Genomic DNA, 20629 nt, shown 5'->3' with positions numbered 1-20629 from the left:
AGTTGTTATAAGGCTGCTTTTTGAAATCTGAAACGTTTATTTCTTTGCTGCGAATTGCGTCTTTGCAGTCAGTGTGATCATGACTACATCATCACTTGTGACTTCCTGGTTCAGAGAAAGCTGTATGAATTCAAGGTCCGTTTCTTCCACGGTAAGGCTCCTCTAATATAGGATCTATATAGGAGCCTTATTCCACGGTGCTTGGGCCTAACTTCGAAATATTTTGACATCTGCAGATGGCAACATGTAAATGACGTGCGGCATTTTGGCAATGAAAACTGAATGAAGAATTGCTGTAACGGAAACTTTAACTATAATTCATGCTTTAGGATATAGGCCTGGAACTTTAAAATCAGATTCGATTGATATCAATGATATAAAAAGATGTTACGTGAATTATTTGCTAAACTGCAGTTCCCCGCGATGGATTTTACGTTTGTAAAAGATGTGTTAGCTTATTCACCGGCATGGTCTCCAGAAGGAATAATGACTGCTATTATAGCTTTTACATGGGTAGTCTACATTTGGGAAGCCTACTTATCTTATCGTCAGGTAAATAGCCGTATATTTTTCCATTTTAATATAAGAATTTAAGCATGATATTTTTTATGCTCAAAATGAAATTCGTTTTGTTTTGTAGTGCCTTTGTTGCATGAATTATCAACTATTTTCATTTATCTGCTAGCATTCTGTGAGTTTTTATGTGAAGTGAAACTTGAATTTGTCACTTTGTTATCTCTCTTTCTAAGGTTGCGAGGGAGATTACGTTTCCAGTATGCCGACACCTTAATTTTTCAGAGAGAATCGCTTTGTTTGTATTTAGGAAACATTTTGTGTTTAATTCTAAGTGATTATACAGCTATAAAGGTTATAATTAAAGGAACTTAGGACCTCAGTTACCCTGAAAAATTTGAGAGTTCTGGTAAGATTAGTTTTAATAAAGTGACCAAATGTACTGACTTAATCAAAATTTTATTATTTCCAGACATTTTGGTGTGATTTCAGATATGTACCGAATTTATTTTGAATTTCAAAGTTGTGCTCAATTTCGAAAAAGTAATTAGTAGTACTTCGTGACAATCTGTAATTCTTCTAGAATTTTTGTGCTGTTTTCTGTAATTCTTTAGTACCATTGTGAAACAGTTCCTTCAAGATAATGGCCCACCAGCGGCTGAGCAGTAAAGTCGCTGAACACTGGTAGTTCGGTCCGAGGTTCGAATCCCGCGAACGGGCTGGCTGCATGGGTGTTTTCATGGTTTTCCCCATGTGTAACGTGTATACGAGCCAGCTTCCCTTAGAAAGTCCTCCACGAAAGGCATCCCTCCTCTTAGGCAGATAGCCCTAGTGTGCTTTGCCATAATTAAATACACCACCTTCAAGATAATGATAAATGTGGAATTTTTAAAGGCTTGGTATCAGGCCAAATGTGACATTAAATAAGTTTTCCTCAAACGTATGCATTTAGAGTGGTGGCTATATTTTAAAGAACAACCAGATACTTTTGTTTGATTTGTAATCAAATTCCATGTTAAAACAAAACCAACTTCTTCATTATTTTTTAATTGATCAAAGTTATAACAATGTCAAAAATTCTATTTGTTTTCCATGCAAATATTTTTTACTAGCCTTTTATGTAAAAAATTTAGTTCTGGTGATAGCAAAATGTTGTTCAGATGTTGTTTTCCATTTTAGACCTAAAATGGCTTTGTCTTTGTTGTTGCATTCTTTTAAACCATGCCTTAGTCTACTGCTTTAAATGTTGTACTCTGGCAAAAGACTTTGATTTTCCAGGTAGGATTGCTAGTTAGAAAACTGCATTGGTAAGGAATAGCATGATAACTTATCTAATCTCACACATCTACTCTTTCATAAGTCTGAATAGTATATGTGTGACTTTACTCATTCTTGCATCTCTGGTGACTATCTTATCTCTCTGTCTGTATTCTGTGATGATGACAAACAACCTGACTTGTGTTTCCCATAGAAAGATGAACAAAATTGGTGTGGAGGGGGAAATGAAAAATGACCAAAAAATGACATGGTTGCAATAAATGATTTTTATTAACTGTTTCTCATAAAAAGGCAAAATATTTCATTTTGTCATAGTTCTTACCTTTGGGATTATAAAGTGATTAATTCATTTGGGCATACACCCAGCATAAGAAAACTATTCAGACTGCATGATCAGTATCTCATTAGAAGACTTGCTGATTTCGGTTGATCTTTACATTATGGTAACTTGGCGTTTTTTTGGCGAAAATTTGGCGACCAACTCTCCTACAGCAACCCTCTATTTTTTTTTCCCGCCGCCATTTTGTCTTCACGAAGTAAAGACATGTTTCTTCTCTTTTTATCTACTGAACATTTCTTCCAACAATCTACTAGCCGAATTACACTTATGCTAGAAATTTTATCTAACAAAACTGCTTAATCATGACAAATATTCACTGCAAAATTGGGAAAAAGTGCACAATACCATACTCCTTACGCGTTTTTCAAAATAACACATACACATAAACCATGTACACGCCGACTTATTTTTACTTAAAAAAAATCCCAGAATTGCACAAAAATGGCATTGCGCACACTCTTCACTATATCCATGTACACAGCTTTTTTCTCATTAATTAGAAAAATTTTTACGAAAATACATGACAATTTTCTCAATCTTTAAACCCGGTAAAAAGAACATATATGAAATTACCTGATCGCGAAAAAGTATTTACCCTTTCCAAATATGAACATTTCCACATATAAAATAAATAAAATATCCAAAAACTTTTACCTCTAAATCATCTATTACATTATAAACGTCACCAACGAATTCATACCGCAAACTTTACAAATACTTAGTGTCAAATATTTAAATTATTTCCATGCACGTTTACTTCAACTTAAACATATACCAAATTCCTACAAACATAAAATTCACAAAATAACTATCATTTAATTAAAATATCACTAAACCATGTACACGCCGACTTATTTTTACTTAAAAAAACATCCCAGAATTGCACAAAAATGGCACTGCGCACACTCTTCACTATATCCATGTACACTGCTTTTTTCTCATAAATTAGAAAAATTTCACGAAAATACATGACAATTTTCTCAATCTTTAAACCCGGTAAAAAAGAACATATATGAAATTACCTGATCGCGAAAAAGTATTTACCCTTTCCAAATATGAACATTTCCACATATAAAATAAATAAAATATCCAAAAACTTTTACCTCTAAATCATCTATTACATTATAAACGTCACCAACGAATTCATACCGCAAACTTTACAAATACTTAGTGTCAAATATTTAAATTATTTCCATGCACGTTTACTTCAACTTAAACGTATACCAAATTCCTACAAACATAAAATTCACAAAATAACTATCATTTAATTAAAATATCGCTAAACCATGTACACGCCGACTTATTTTTACTTAAAAAAACATCCCAGAATTGCACAAAAATGGCACTGCGCACACTCTTCACTATATCCATGTACACTGCTTTTTTCTCATAAATTAGAAAAATTTCACAAAAATACATGACAATTTTCTCAATCTTTAAACCCGGTAAAAAGAACATATATGAAATTACCTGATCGCGAAAAAGTAATGAACATTTCCACATATAAAATAAATAAAATATCCAAAAACTTTTACCTCTAAATCATCTATTACATTATACACGTCACCAACGAATTCATACCGGAACCATTACAAATACTTATTGTCAGATATTTAAATTATTTCCATGCACGTTTACTTCAACTAAAACGTATACCAAATTCCTACAAACATAAAATTCACAAAATAACTATCATTTAATTAAAATATAATTAAATTCAAAAACACTACTTAAAATATAAATGAGCACATACATTAAATTAACACATACATAAATACCCATTCCGAATTCACTTTAGTTACGGCCATGGGATCAAAAAATTCACGAACACTGTTTCACACAACACAGAATAAAGCCACATACAAAATTTCCAGATTTTTTCCCGATTTCCCCCCTTTTCCGATTAAAGAACCGTAATTCGTCCATTAATATCACATGACATATCCCATGATCTCTCATTTCCCTCACACAAAATAATGCGTAATCGGAACTGAGTACTGCTCACATTATTATCAAAGTGCCAGGTAGTAACCTTTATCGCCTCCAAAATGTCGCCAAACTACCAGTTACCATATTGTAAAGATCAACCCTGATTTCTAGTAATGCCATATCAAATTATTGCATTTGTAATGGGTACATAATTGTGACACTAATTGCTGTTTGACTTGACAGTTGAATGTATTTAAATGAATGCTGATTAATTCATTTTGTTTTTTGTTTTCAACTTCTATATTGGCTGACATGTCGTTTAAATTATCTTGTATAATGTCATTTAGAAAGTCCACGAAAGTTTTTATTCTTAAGGCAGGTAGTCCCGAGTACTTCACCTTAGACCTGTGATTCTTTAATGAAAATTACAGTTCCTTACCTTCCTTATATTGAATAAATGAACATTACTTTCCTAAAGCTGTAGGTATAGCAAATTTTCATCGTGGAACTTTCATGACTGCGGAAATATCTCCACCCCCAGATGGGTCTGGTCAACTCGCCAATATGTATGTTATATGGATTGGCTGACATGACCTCTGCAGTTGCTGTGATATTAATGACGCTGTAGAAAATTTTAATATTTTGCTTTTTTAAGAGTATACTGGACTGTCTAAAAGAGAATGGCAGAAAACACGAGGTCTAGTGTAGGTTTATTTAAAAAATAATTTTTAAAAATAAAAATTTCTGTACTTTAATAAATTATTTGAGTGTTTATTCCTCATAAATTTTTGACATGTTAACTTTAGTTGTAGCTGTATTTTTCTAAGTTAGTAATTTTTGTGTGAATTTTTTTTTATTGTAGCATGTTGTAATGCAGAAAGTTACTTCTGTGCCTCCAGAACTAGCAGGAGTCATGGACCAAACTACTTACAATAAAGCTAGGCTTTACAACTTAGATAAAAGCAAATTTTCCTTTGTTTGCTCATTATATGAACAGATTTTCCAAACAGTAAGTTTTATGTTGAGAGCATATATTTCTTTATGTGTACTATTTTTAATACTGTTGTTTTGATTGATGAAAAATTTCCTTGAAACTGAATTTTTAATAATAAGAGACAGTAAAATGTAAATTCTTTATCAATTTTCATTTCGTAATTCTTTTTTTTTTAAAGGCAGTTTTAGTGTTTGGTGGTATTCCTTTCCTATGGTCTGTAAGTGGAAAAGTCACAGCACATTTTGGATATGGAAAAGAGCATGAGGTAAGTCTCTTCCCTTAAATGTTGTATATTGTTGTGAGAAAAATACTATGTGTAAATTTATATGAATGTTTTAGTGAAGAAGCAAGTAAAATATGTTGGATCCTAGCAGAGCCCACACCCTTGCCTCGATGGCAGAAATAAGTTTGGTTGGCGATAATTGCGCCAATCTTGGTAACCATACTTTGATATACTAGATACCACATAAATTTTTGAGCTAAGGTTAATATGCAGAATCACCCATTTATTTGGCACGTATTGGACATGGACAAAGTCAAGGGAGTGCATAATGCCAAGTTTGTGCAATTTTCTGATGTTAAGTGAAAATAGGTCGATGTTTACATGGGTACCAAGTTTGTGCAATTCTTTGACTTGTTATTTTCCAAGTTGGCGATTTTGAGAAACGTGCGAAGCAGTGGGCGATTCTGCACTTTCCCAGTTTGTCGCCTCCTAGGATTTTACCGGAAAATAAACTTTGTTTCCATCTGTAATGTATTACATAACTGCCAACTCTTCCTGTTTTAGTGGGAGATTCCCAGGTTTTTGTCACATCCGTCGATCTCGAAACTTCAGTTTTTTTAGAGGATATTGGTGAAAGTGTTTTTCAATCATAAAATTAAGTTTTGCAAATAAAATTTGTATGGTTGCAATTTTATTATTGAATTAATGAAGCTTAAATTGTACAAATTTCATTCTCCTGTCACTAGTGATCATATTTTTTCTAATTAAATTATATTTGATCTGAATTGTCTTAACCATATCATTGACATATGTAAAATTTAATATGAAGATTCAACAAATGTTTAATTATTAAATATTTGGATTTAATATTTGTTATATATGAACATGTAGAGTTGTAAAGCCCATCTTGGAACAAGAAACATGAAAAATATGCAGTGCAAATAATTTTATTTTTGTCATATTTAAAAGTGCTTTGTTAAATTAAAGCTTTCCTTTAGAGTTTTCCCAGTATGAAAATATAAGAAAATTACAAAGTAAAACCAGCTAAAAAGCATAAAATTTAAGATATGTAGTTAAATAGTATATTTTTCATCAGAATCATATTTAAATAATCGTATCTTATAAAGCAAATTTAAAGCAATTTTGAATTTTGGTTTTAAATTGTATTGCCATGTAGCACATAAAATTCTTCTGGAAGTTTTTAGTTTTTTAAGTTTGAGGTATTTCAGAGTCACCAGTTTATGCTATTGCTAATCCTTAAAAACACAAATGTATAGGGGACAGACTTTGTATACTAATAACTTTTAAATGTATTAATAATCCTTTAATTAATATTCATTTTGGATGTGATGTCTGTTGGTAATAAAAATGTAATAAACACGAAAGTGGGTTGGAGGAATGGTTAAAATTATATAAACAAAATATTCGAAACAGTTTCTAATTTGAATTTTTTGAAATTTTGTTATTCAGTCATCACATAGAATGTTGTCGTGTATCAGACGATTGTAAAATGATAAATGAAATCCATGAAAAGTTCTAAGCAGAAATAATTAAAACAGCATTAAATGTAAAGATATATTTTTTATTGTTAAAACGGTGTTTAATGTAAAAGTTGCAGCAATTACTTAGATAACAAAATTAAAAGTCTTGATATAATTTCTGTACTTGGCTATCAGAATTTAAAGCCTTGATGTTACTTGAATGAAAATCAGGAAAATGTGCTTTAACCCATATCTTTGGTGCGGTTTTGGTGAGACTTGTGCCAGACTCACCCACATATGTCGTATTATGTAAGGTAAAAGCAAGGGTATGCTTTAAAGCACTGTTCACCCGATGAAAATATGGTATAAATTACTTCTGAAACTGTATTGAATTTATTATTATTATTGATTGAATAATACCAAAATCTGCATTACATGTTTATATGTACTATATATTTCCTGATATCAGATTAAAATAAAGAAAAGGAATTTATAGAATATAAAAATTGGAAGTAGAATTATTAGTAGAACTTTAATAACCTAGATTCTTGGTTACGTGGAAGTCGTATTTAGATTGCTTTATGTTTTTCTAACTACTACAGTTAAGTTTATTGTGAAATTTTTCATGTTTTTAATTTTTAAGTAAACATAAATGTACTAAAACTGATATGGTAAAAGTATAGTTTAGGGTACCTCTTGGCGATTTTGGGCGATACATGGATACCTATTTTGTGCAATTCTTTGACTTATTTTGGCTTGTGAAGCCAAAATAACAAGACAAACAATTGCACAAACTCGGTATCCATGTACACATCAACTTATTTTCACTTAAAAAAAAAAAAAAAATCCCAAAATGGCATTGAGCACTCCTTTGACTTTATCCATGTACACGTCGACCTATTTTCACTTAAAAAAAAAAAAAAAATCCCAGAATTGCACAAACTTGCATTGCGCACTTCCTTTACTTTGTCCATGTACACATGGATATATTTTCACTTAAAATGTCAAAGGAGCACCAAATTCTACAATATAGGCAAACAAAAAAATACATGATCTCAATAAAATACATTTTAAACCAAGCAATAAAATAACATAAAAAAAGAAAAACATGTTACACATTTAAGCACTACCAAAAGCAAATATTCACTTATCATGATTTTCGAGTTTGCTTCGTACACACAGAGCCACGTAAAAATCAAAATATCAATCATACTCAAATGACTTTTTTCAAACCAAGTACTCTTTCTGATCGAACGCTTCACTTAGTGACCATCTGAACCTTTCTTCCTACAAACCCATTCAAATCCATCTAAATGGTTTTTACGTTCGACTAGATGCATATCCTTCCTACATACAGGACACTTATAATGGCTACTAAGTAAACCTTCATTTACACACCAGTCAATTAAAGCTCTTGTCCCCTTTTGCTCCAAATCGTACCGAAACTTCAAATTAATCTTACTACATTCAGCCATTCTACCGTCTAAAGAATCAAACCAACACAACCACAAAAACGCTTACAAAATATCCCATGATTCAAAATTTCCCAGAATCATGCACCCGATTACGTCACAATAGGGTTTCCCATAACATTCAACTACTCAGGCTACCATAAATGAAACAACAACTTGGCGATAAATCAAACAACAACTTTGCCATAATACAAGGGGTACCTTAAAGTCTACTCTGCCCACTGATATTTTATTATTTGGTACTTTTCCATTTCGCCGGTGCAAATCTCGCCAAGTAGACTTTATTGACAACAACATACACTCACTATACACATAAAAAATATTAGTTCTAAGAATTTTTTACTTTGAAGGCATAAACATTTTAATATCGTTTAAAATTTTGTAAAAAGCCAATAAATAAAGACAATAAATTTGTAAAAAGACATTAATTTAAGAATTTACTATATTTTCACGGTTCAACATCCTGATTCACTGGTTCATATCGCGTGATCCCAAATGATCTCATCTTGCGTAAACTAAGCAACATATCTAATTCTCTTAGTAATTATCTGCATTAATTTCAAGTTAAATCTTAATTTAGAATGCAAGAATTATTTCAATTCGTATGAATAGCTTACTCAGAAATTATGTAAAATCGTAGTGCTTTACTTCGCTAGTGCATTCTCATTAGAAATAATGAATTTAACCCTTGACTTCGTCTTTTCTATATTCTCACCATTGGGTGAGCGGTGTGATTGCATCCTAATTGATTTAATTACTGTGAATGGCCTTAGGGCATAAAATTGAACTATCTGATAAAAATCCTATATAATTGTATGCCAGTATTTAAAGAAACAATCAATCTGATAAGAATTAGCTGCAATTTGTTTTGAAAATGATGCATAAAAGGTTATCAGTGAGGATATTCCATTTGGCATCAGTTGTACCATTATTGTCAACTTTATCGCCTGCGCCGGCAAAACGGAAAAGTACTGATTATTTTATATAAATTACTTACTCAAAGATTATTTTACATGAATTTAAAAGAAGTCAGGATCTAATTTTAAATGAATGGATTTTGTCTGAATAATTTCTTTCTAGTGAAACAAAATTTTGTGTTTTTTTAGGGATTTTGTAAATAAAAATTGGAGCAGATGTGCTAGACATATCATGCTGACGAAACTTTACTGCCAAAAAGTTTTGGAGAGAATATCCCATTTTCACAGACTTACAAAAGTGTGAAATGGGAATAATTGAAACCATGGAAAATCAAATTTATTTACTGTTAAAAAAAGGGGAAATAATGCTAAAAAAGTTAGTAAAAATCCTAAAAAATTCAGTAACAAAAAGCACAACAGAAGAAAAGAAAAGTGACCAAAAATATAAAACAGTATTCAGTGTTCTTAACTCGAATTATAATGGTTTGCCATTCAAAACAAAATCTCCCTGAAGTCGTATGAGTACTATACCAAAGAAAAAGTCATAAATTTAGCAGGCCGTGCGTCTGGCATAACTGTGCTTAAAAATTTATTTTTTTTTTACATTTAGTTAAAATAGAAATGGTTTTTCTTAGGCAAATAAAAGATAAATTGGTAATTTAATTTGTTCAAAAGAATGCATTTTCTTTTACAGAAATAAAAATATTTTACTTTTTTAACTCTTATATAATTTTTGTTAAAATACGTTAAAGAAAAAATAAAATTCCTTCTTTTATACTTTCGTAAATATATATCTGTAGAGAAAGATTACTTAGTTACTTGTATTTTACAATTATATACATTCACAGTCATCTCAATTAGTCTGGATAATTTAAGTATGCTATAGTTTAATTTCAATGCAATGTGTTTATTTAATATAATGCTTTCTGGTTCTGTGACTTTTTTGTTTGAAAATTTTTAATTATTGCTATATTGTAACTGCTTTTGAATTTTTAGAAAGAGTTAGAATTTTTTCCTTTTAAATTTAAATAATTTTTAATTAAATACTTTTTTAAAGTTTCAATCCTTACGATTCATTTACTGCAAATCTCACTAAGTAGATGAATCTGTTAGTTTTAAGTGAATTAATTGAATAGTAAAAAAAATTATGGAATACTTTTAATACCAAATTTTATTCTTCTTTTAATTCCAAATTCAAATACTTTTAATTCCAAAATTTAAAATTTTGTTGACTTATCTGAATTCGTATAACAGTATTTTTTCATTTTTTAGATTACACATACTGTGGTCTTTTCTTTGTTGGGAGCCTTTGTAAATACTATAATAGATCTGCCATGGAGTATCTACCTGACATTTGTGATTGAAGAACGTCATGGATTTAATAAGCAGGTGATTAAAAAAATTTCTTCTTTATACCTGAAATATTTTGGGGAAAGTTTTAATTTATGTAATTCTGAAAATCTGAGTTTTGTAATTGATATCATGGTAATACTTGGTGTACTTTTTAGATGTTTAGGCAGTTTAGCAAGCTAAAAAGAACATGTAAAATTATTTAGAGCTTTGCTTTCTGCCCATGGTTCTTGCATTATATTTAATTATTCATGATTGTATGATTCCAGCCTCAAACCTTTGGTTGGCTAAACTTTTTTAAAGTGACCACCATGCTTAGTTGCCGTAATTAGCAAACTTATTAGCTCAGTCTGTAATGTGAAATTTCAAATGTTGGTTAAAGGCTTAGGTCCATTTTTAGAAAAAAATTAGTAATATTCCTCATATGGACATAATGGCGTTTTTGTAAACAAAAGTAGCATATTCTAATGTATTTAATGTTCATGTTGTTGTTTACTGATTCCTCTTTCCTCAATCCAGAACACTAATTTCAAATACATAAAATGCTTTATGAGATATTCATTAAATTTATACTGATCTTTATACATAATTTTATAGTTCAATTGATAAAATTTCAAGTTGAGAAAAAATCTTAGCTGTACAAATATCTTCAAAACTGAACACATTACTAAAGTCATGATATTTTAGCATTATATGTTCTTTACAGAGGGTTCCTTTCAAGAGTTATTTGCAAAAATATCCAGAGAGTAAATTTTAAATGTGATTTTAAAAAAGCAGAAAATTGCTTTATTCTCATTAGATTACTACAGTCAAAAGTCGTTAATCCGGACTCGTCGGGACTTCGGCGATTCCGGATTATCGATTTTTCCGGATTATAGATCATCAGTTTAAATCTGGTAAGATGGCATGCAGAAATTACAAAATTAAAAATATGAAACCGTAATTTATGAAATAAAGAACAATTATGATCTAAAAGGTATCAAATTTTACAAAAAGAAAAAGCTTAATATTTATTTGTTTACTTTATTAAACATTTCCTTCAATGTAAGTTGCTTCGTTTCATGTGATAATACTTTCTCTTTAATTCTATTAAACAAATTTCTTGTTTAGTTACAAAGTTCCGCTGTTCAAGTCCTATAATTGCTGTGTTGAGAATGCCGACTAATTTGTCAATCGAAATTTTTCGTTTTCAATAACCTCTGTGTCATTTTCTTCACTATCGGAAGCGAATTATAATGACGAGGAACTTGATTTAAATCATATCAAAGACGGAGTATATAGAGATGAAATCTACACTTAGTACGGAATTATAAACCAAATAAAATAAAAATATCTGCTCTGAAGATAAGGATAGTGCTGACAGATCAACTTCCAATCTGCAGCGTGAAATTGATAAACAGATTTCGGATTTCAAAACATACTTTCGCTTTGTAGATACAAATTACATATTAGTAAATATATATCGGAAATTCTATTTGACATAATCTTTCTAATCTATCATAATCTAATAATGACGTTTCTGCCCCCCCCTCTGCCGCAGAGCAGCGTGAAATTGATAAACAGATTTCGGATTTCAAAACATACTTTCGCTTTGTAGTAAATATATATCGGAAATTCTATTTGACATAATCGAAAGTTCAAGCTTACTTTTATAAAATTGCTCTAACAGTCTGCAAAAAATAATAAGCCGGATAATAATAATAAGCAACAACGCAATCTGCAACATTAACTGAATTAGATAACTTTAGCTTAGCGTATAACTCCGTTACACATTAAATGCGCATGCGCACAAACATATTCGCAGCTGTAAGGGTCTTATGTGCTCTCGTAAACGCCTGTGCGCAAGCGTGAACGCGATGCATGCGCAGAAAGTTTGTAGCTTTGAGGTCCGGAATATAGATCATTCCGGATTATGGGTGTCCGAATTAACGACTTTTGACTGTACGTGCATTATACTATCTTGTCAAATCTGGTTGCATGTTTGTGTATTTCACCACCTGGTCGTATATTAACGCCATATTGCATTTTTGCTTTTGCTGCATGTTCTTATATTATTTTTTATTAATTTTACTTAAGTTTTCAAATTTGTATTGTTTATTTTAAATTCATTGCTTTTTTATGAATATGACATTAACAATCGTTAATTTACCAACTAATGAGGTGGATGCCATATAATTTTTTTCAAGAAAGAGATCTTCCTGAGGAACAAATACGTGAAAATGGCCACAACATGAAACTTTATGTTAACAGCAAAACCATTTGCAGATGCTATGTTGAAAGTTGTAAAAAGAAGGGCCTCCAAGTTGGAAATTGGTTCAGTGGTTCCAGAATATCATTCATCACTCCTATTAGATTAATACATTCTTGGGCAAAAGAGTTGATGCCCATGAAATGTTTTAACAAACAATTTAATATGTTGGAAAGTGTTGCAGTTCAGTGGAACAATGTTTTACCAGCATTTTATCTTGATTGCATGGGATAAAATAATAATAATAAGGATTCTTAAAAATATTTTTAGGTAACGACATGTGAGCATTATTGTTGTAATTATGTATTAGCCCAGAAGGGCTATTAATTTCGCTTTGGCTTTTTGCGTCGAAAATTTTAAATGTCTGTTTCACTTTTCAAATTGTTGCCACAAAATATTATCTCCCTGTGTTATATTTAAAGAAATAAAATAATGAGGAATCTGCATAAATGTATGTATATTTTTCACATTGTAATATAAGAATGGTACCTAGAACCATCAACCTGGAAATACTCTATCAAATTTTTAATAACGTAATCCTCCACTAAGTATGGGCATCTGGAAACCCGAATCTGGAATTTTGAATTTCTTTTATTATCGATTTCATATTTTGTAACACGTTAACAAATTTTTAGTTAACAAACACAGCGGTTTCAAAGCGAGCAATGACAACACTGTATAGGGGAAACAAAAAAACTTTTTGTCTCCAGCGCACGAGACTGTGCATCGGAAATTCTTAAAACATGCTCATTTTAAAATTATTTTGCGACATTGCCGCTTTGAATTTTAGGTTTAAGTGCGAAGAACATGCATGATATTTAATAAATAAAAGTAACACACAGAATGTTAAAAAGAGTTCTTTGGGCATAATGTAAAATCTGAAAGTTTTCAGATTCCTTTTTCTGTTATTATTTCCCCCTTTTTTGTTTATTTTACTGTTTGCACTTCACGAGCTGATATCTTGGCGCAAATCTCACTAAATATGGTTGTGGGCTACTATAGCAAAGAAGTATCCTTTTCTCATTCATCTTAAAGATGAGAGATAGAGGGTTGTATTTAAATAGTTATACTCTTATATTCATACACTTATATTTCGATTACCAGTTTCAGCAGGAAATTTTGCATATATGCTTTATTTATTCTGTACATAAGTGTTTTTAATAGTTGTTAAATTTTTGTATTTCAGACTCTAGGATTCTTTTTTAAAGACAAAGTGAAGAAGTTTATTGTTCTGCAAGCTATTGCTTTACCTATACTTGCATGTGTTGTCCATATTGTCAAAATTGGCGGCGACTACTTTTTCATCTTTCTGTGGCTATTTTGTGTTGTGATATCATTGGTAAGATTTCTTTTCCCTTTTTTTGGTCACATTTATGTTAAGTGTTGCCACACTCTTTACATTAAATATTAAAATTAATTAAATGTGTTTTGTTAAGAGGGGGAACTTCAACAGTTGGTGCTTGTGTATTATCCAATTGACTGTAAAAGTTGGCTTAGTAGTTCCTGCGGAATTCTGAGCTGCATTTCTATCTGCATATTTTACAATGAAATGTTCATCTGCCCCACTGTAGAATCCACCAATTGGCCACTACTGTGTATTACTACTATTATTTTTCGACCGACTTCATTTTTGTGTTTTGTATTTAAAAAAAAAAGTTGATTTCTTCTCATTTGTTGAACCATTCGACTTTACTGGGAACTTTGTTTAGATTGTAATTAATGCAGAAATCCTGAAGATGATTATTCCTATCTATTACTGTTTTGTTAGTCGCATTCAGCTATTTGCCTTTCAACAGATGTTAATTCTCTTCTTAACCAGTTGTAAATGAACTAGAATGCAGTCACAGATATGATTCTACAGGCTTTTTTAACTCTCTGCCCCCCCCCCTCCAAAAAATACAGCCATAGCAGTTAATCTGTATCCTTGTTCTTAAAAACCAAAGGTAGCGTATCGAGAGTCAATCGTTGTCGAACAAAAGTGCCAAAGTTTTGAGTGCTTTCTGACATCACACTTACCTATTATTTGTACTAAATTGTGTTGTTTGGTGACAATTTCACGGCTGATTGGATAATATGCAAGTATGCAAAAAAATTTTTTTAAATTGAAATAAGTGTACCTTTTTTAGCATGAATCATAGATTTAGGCTTAAAAAATTAAGTTGCAAGATATCAGACAAAAAATACTCTTTTTTTTTATTATTTTTTTATTTAAGAAACTTTAGTATAAGGTCGCTAAGTAATTATATTTTTAATTTATTTTGAGAAAATATTTTTGACATTTTAAATCATTTTCAGCATTTATGTGATATGTATTGTATTGCATTTCCTTGTAATGCAGTTAAAGTTTTTATACACTTCCATTTGTGAGAATTGTAGCATCATAAAGGAATAATCGGAATTGAATAAAATTTGTTCCGCATACAATCTTGCAGTGATACAAAGGAATGATTTATTTTAGAGTAATACTAGAATATTAAATACCAAGAATTTTTATAAAGGGCTCATATTTTTCTTGGTATTGAATGAAATAGATTCTAGATGTGTGTACCTAAGGAATAACATTCCATATAACTTCCACCCAAGTTCAGAGTTGATCAATAATGGCTGCAACATGAGTGTCATAAGAAAGTTGGCATTCCACGAAATCCCAGACATTTTCAATACATGGCATGCCTGGTGAATCAGCAGGCCAAGGAAACAGTATCAGATATGCTGAGGTAGCAACATGTAGATGGACATTATTATTCTATTCATACTTCCAAGAATGCTTTGAATGAAAGCCATAACTTTGGACTCTGCAACCTCCTTGGTGTAATGATAGCTAATGAGAATAGCTTGAATTCTCAATGGATGAATTTCTCACTCCATATCATTATGCATTCATTGGTGGAAATCCAGCATGAAGCTGGTAATGTACTCTGGAAGATGACATTCACCCTGTGTATGATGCCTAACTTATAGTATTGCTCCAATGTTGTGCCAAGCTGTCGAGATGAAACTGCAAAGGCCTTTACTGTAATTCTTGCAGCATTTTGATGTCCACAGTCAGGTTTGCAACTTGTTCATTTCTTTTCAGCCCATTATTTGTCCCCCCCCTGTACCCCACTAAGAATGCATTATGCCCCTTACAAGCTATGATTTTACAATGGGAATATCCTCTTTGTTGCAGGCCAATGATTCACCTTTGTTCAATCAGCAAAAATATCTTATTTTGATCAGCAATGATTCTTAGCCACTTGTCACAGAAAGTGTACCACTGGCAAAGAGTGAAACACCATTTTTATCATTCTACTAAAATCCTCTATTTATACAACTAACATAAAAATTCAGAAGGAGCTGCTCATCTCGTGCATGCATTGCAGGTAGTGCATTTATTGCAAAGCATACTCGGCTTTCATTTCCTCTAAATTTCAGTGCATTCTCGGGATTTCTTCATGATTGTACAATTTTTGCAGATAGAAGTAATATAAGTGATAACTTTAAATTTTTGATCTTTAAGGAATTTGTAGTTTGAATAGTATAAATGCAGACCAAGTGCATATAAATGTGTTGTAGGGAAACACACACACACACACATCTTTTTTTTTTTTTTTTTTTTTTTTTTTGATTGAGAATAAAATTGATGGCTGCAGATTGAAAAATTTGAGTTTGTTAGGACAGATTTGGGTAATGCTGCTAAAGCAAATAGTTCTGAGCAGCTGATGTTAAATTATATAATTTTTAATAATGTTGAACGCTTGATAAGGATAAATATATTTGCTAGTGCATTTGCAAGTTGATGACATCCAAGTTTTGTGAAGAAATTGATTTTGTTAAAGAACACTGTACAGAAAAATGCTTGCATTTACTTTATTGTGTATAGTGTACTTGCAAACTTTAATATTGTATTTGTGTGTGACTGAAAATAATTAAAGAAATATGTGGATTATAATGGTTATAACTTTTATATTCAGTCTATTTTGAGATTGTTAATTGCTTCAAGAAGTGAAAAATAATATGTACTGTATAGTCCGACATATGATACACACCTGCAATTTTAAGTATATTCACTGTATAATGAGCAGCTTTTCTTTATGTAGAAAATTGAAAGCTACATTTTGATGTTGTTATCCCTTGAAGACATTCATTCAAAGATTTTTCTCAGATTTTTGAACAGTGGTATACTGAATTGACAAGCAATAAGAGGAACAATATGTATGCGGGGGAAATGCTTAAGGGAGTAAATAATTCTGCAAAGAGGGTATGTTATACTTAATGCAGATGTTCACAAGAATATTATTCTAGGGTTTCGAGAAAAGTGGCAAATAATTTTGGATACAAATGTACTTCTAACACGAATGAATTAGCAGAATTAGGAGTCGGATATTTTCTCTTTCTGTAGTCGTTTGAAACCGTGATTTTGAAGTAAACATTGAAGGCTTTAGTAAATCACATTTGTTTTAGCTGAAATACAGTTGATCTTTTAGAAATACGGCTCCTGCCAAATGAAATAAACAAAGTGGTGGTTTCAAATGCAAAGTAATTCAGTTTGCAAAAGAAAAGGGAAGTCGAGTTGTAGCAAAGATGTTTGGTATTGGTTCCATACGTGAGGTGGAAGAAAAATGATACCAAAATAATTAATATGCTACAAAATGAACATGATTTGTTGAAAGGAGTAATGAAATGATCTATCTTAGAAGAGAGGGTTGCGAACTGAGTCCTAGAAAATTGCCAGTAACAGCATCTAGGTGCACGTAGAAATAAAATTTTTACATTTTCAACTTTTCTTTTAAATCTTATCATTTTTATATCTGACATATAGCACGCATCTGTAAATTTCAATCTCATTTTTTGTATTAAAAGGGCACATTATACCCCAGAATATACGGTAATAAAAAGGATTGTTAGAAGTGAATTTTAGAATTTTGGCATAGTCTAGGATAAGTAACCATGTAAAAACTTTAAAAATTTGAAATAATAAAACTATTTATAAGGAGTTAACCATTTGAATTCTATAGCAGCTGAAATACTGTGGATAGGAATTACTTTATCTTTTTTGCTGTTAAGTTTAAACCATGGAAATACCATGATTGTTTTAGTATTCCTTGTTTGCCAGTAACTTAAAGCATAAAAAGTGATGATTATTAAATACAGTCAAAAGTCGTTAATCCGGACTCGTCGGGACTTCGGCGATTCCGGATTATAGATCATCAGTTTAAATCTGGTAAGATGGCATGCAGAAATTATAAAATTAAAAATATGAAACTGTAATCTATGAAATAAAGAACAATTATGATCTAAAGGGTATCAAAATTTACAAAAAAAAAAGGTTAATATTTATTTGTTTACTTTCTTCGCTATCGGAAGCGAATTATAATGATGAGGAATTTGATTTAAATCATACAAAGGCTGAGTACATCGAGATGAAATACTACATTTAGTAAAGAATTATAAGCCAAATAAAATAAAAACATCTGCCCTGAAGATAAGGATAGTGCTGACAGATCAACTTCCAATTCATTGCGCGCCCCGGTGTCCCCTCGCCGCAGAGCAGCGTGAATTTGATAAACAGATTTCGGAATGGTTAGATAAACAAAGGATATGCCTTTATCCCTTTTTTGCAGCAATTCCACTTTTTGTTTAAGGGACTTCAAAACACACTTTTGCTTTGTAGATCCTTTACATATTAGTAAAATATGTATCGGAAATTCTATATGACAAAATCGAAAGTTCGAGCTTACTTTTATAAAATTGCTCTAACAGTCTGCAAAAAATAATAAGCCGGATCCAATTCGAAGATTAAGGAACAACGCAATCTGCAACATTAACTGAATTAAATAATTTTAGCTTAGCTTATACTGTCCGTTATACATTAAACGCGCATGCGTAAATGTATTTTGGCATGCGCACACGCATATACGCAGCCGTAAAGGTCTTACGCACATGCGTCAACGCAATGCATGCGCAGAAAGTTTGTAGCTTTGAGGTCCGAATTAACGACTTTTGACTGTAGTGCATTCTCTGCATGTAGTTATTCGAAACTACGTGTAAAGATAAAAGCTAAATTTTTATGTCGATTTTATGTAGACATATTCTGGGAAGAATTTTCTGTTTCAAGATTTTTATTAAGGCTGCTACAAGTTGAACTATAAATACTAGACAAATAATTATGCATAAATCAGGATCTGTTTACTGTTGTATTTTTGTATCTAGTATAGTATTTAGCAGAAAGAATCATTTCATATTTGTTGCAGTATGTAGTAAGTTTTAGCTTATTCATAAATATGTATAATTTTTCAATTAAAAATATCACATGCGTTCTGGAAAGGTTACTTGTACCTTACAAAATGTTAATCCAAGCACTTTCTTATTGAAATAATTAAAATGCATTTAGTAACTCGTAATCTAATTATGGGTGTTTTTTAATGTGTAAGAACATTATTCTTTAATTCTGCACACATGTTATTTTCTGTTTAAAATTTTAAAACACTTTAAACTATGGGTTCTATATAAATAATAACAAAAAGTGCAAATAATAAAGACTTTATGTTGAATTTTATAAAATAAGATTTATCTTTCCTGAATTTAACGTTTTTCTTAAATAATACTATCCGTAACAATTAAAAACTGGGCATTGGAAACCTTGTCGGATTTAACTTCTAACATCAGTCAAAATTCTTGTCATTTATTCTCTTTCATTTTTAAAAATCTTTTAAAGTTGATGAGTTAGGTGTATCTTTATTTTGAAAATGGTATACAAATTCTGATAGTTTATTAAGATACGCTAAGAGTGTAATGCTTCTCTGGCGATATGAAGCAACTCCAATGATGGAACACAGAAAAAAACTTTATTTAGCACTCAAAATGGCGACATACAAACAAAAAAGAGAAAACATATTCTATCATTTAAAAATAAATTACATTCTTCGTGCGAGAGTCACACGAGGCACTCGAGTCTGGTTTCAAATATTGCCATTCACAAATACCTTAATGTTAATCTATTTAAATTATTTAAACTACAAGATTTTAATATTATTTAAAGCTGTTACAACCTCTCCCCCAATGGAGAGACTTTTACCGAAGGGAAAAGTTCTGTAAAATTTGACAGTTTAATAAGCTCGGCTTGCTCAATTGCTTAAAGAGAAAAGATAATTTCTCTTATAAGTTTCCAAATTTCAGGCCAAAATTTTTAAGTTTTAAACAAATATTTTTATACCACATTTAAGTAGAAAAAGATGCAAAATGATCAAATTAGTCTTCCTTTTTTCCTTGACGGCGCCTAGATCTCTTCCATGGTGGACCAGTTCCTCGGCTATAATTCACAGCAAAGCCTTTCCTCAGTTCATCTGTGCCTTTCGGATAATATTCATTTGTCATTTGCTTTCGACAATTGTTTTCTTCGTCTATTAGTAGCGGCTTTGATATTAAATCAAAAGCCAAAAGATGATGATAACGCTGCATTGCAAAATGATTCCCAATATTAATTTCTTTATCGTTTTCCAGTTTTTCGTGAACATCTTCCACGTTTAATTCCGGTGATTTTACTTCTTCAAAGACATCTCTGGATACTTTATTTTCTTCCTTCATCGGTTCCAAGATCTTCTCTTCAGCTATTTTTCTTTTCCTTTGAGATCTAGTAGAGACGGCATTAACCTGATAAGGATGACTATCAGGTTCCTTTCTTTGTTTATTCAACAGTGCAAAAGTTCAATTGCCTAATAAATACCTCCTTTTTGTCGAGTTCATTTCTAATAATGGCAGCCTTAGTTATTACTCGCCCAAGATCGCAATTTAGTTCGATCTCAGCCAATGGTAAACAGGTTGGATTCAAATCTAATGGCTGTTGCACCCACACATTTTCACCTGTCAGCATTTCCGGCGTGATGTATTTGCGACAAACTATAT

At 31.2% G+C, this 20629-nt stretch overlaps 1 protein-coding gene across 1 annotated transcript in view; it reads left to right on the top strand.

Annotated features, from left to right (window-relative positions):
- Positions 1–234: 234 nt before the first annotated feature.
- The window catches only part of LOC118204704 (CAAX prenyl protease 1 homolog), a 40850-nt gene continuing 20455 nt past the window's right edge, over positions 235–20629 (top strand). The window contains exons 1-5 of the mRNA XM_035377002.2: positions 235–552; positions 4923–5069; positions 5233–5319; positions 10420–10536; positions 13932–14084. Coding sequence (XP_035232893.1) covers positions 385–552; positions 4923–5069; positions 5233–5319; positions 10420–10536; positions 13932–14084 — 672 coding nt within the window. The 5' untranslated portion in view covers positions 235–384. The remainder of the gene's footprint in view (positions 553–4922; positions 5070–5232; positions 5320–10419; positions 10537–13931; positions 14085–20629) is intronic.

Source organism: Stegodyphus dumicola, chromosome 11 (genome assembly GCF_044657685.1).
Source record: "Stegodyphus dumicola isolate Sdum_Otavi_A_Nest chromosome 11, ASM4465768v1".
Taxonomy (NCBI): domain Eukaryota; kingdom Metazoa; phylum Arthropoda; class Arachnida; order Araneae; family Eresidae; genus Stegodyphus; species Stegodyphus dumicola.
Note: the sequence above shows the minus strand (reverse complement) of the source record. Positions and strands in the feature narration are given on the sequence as shown.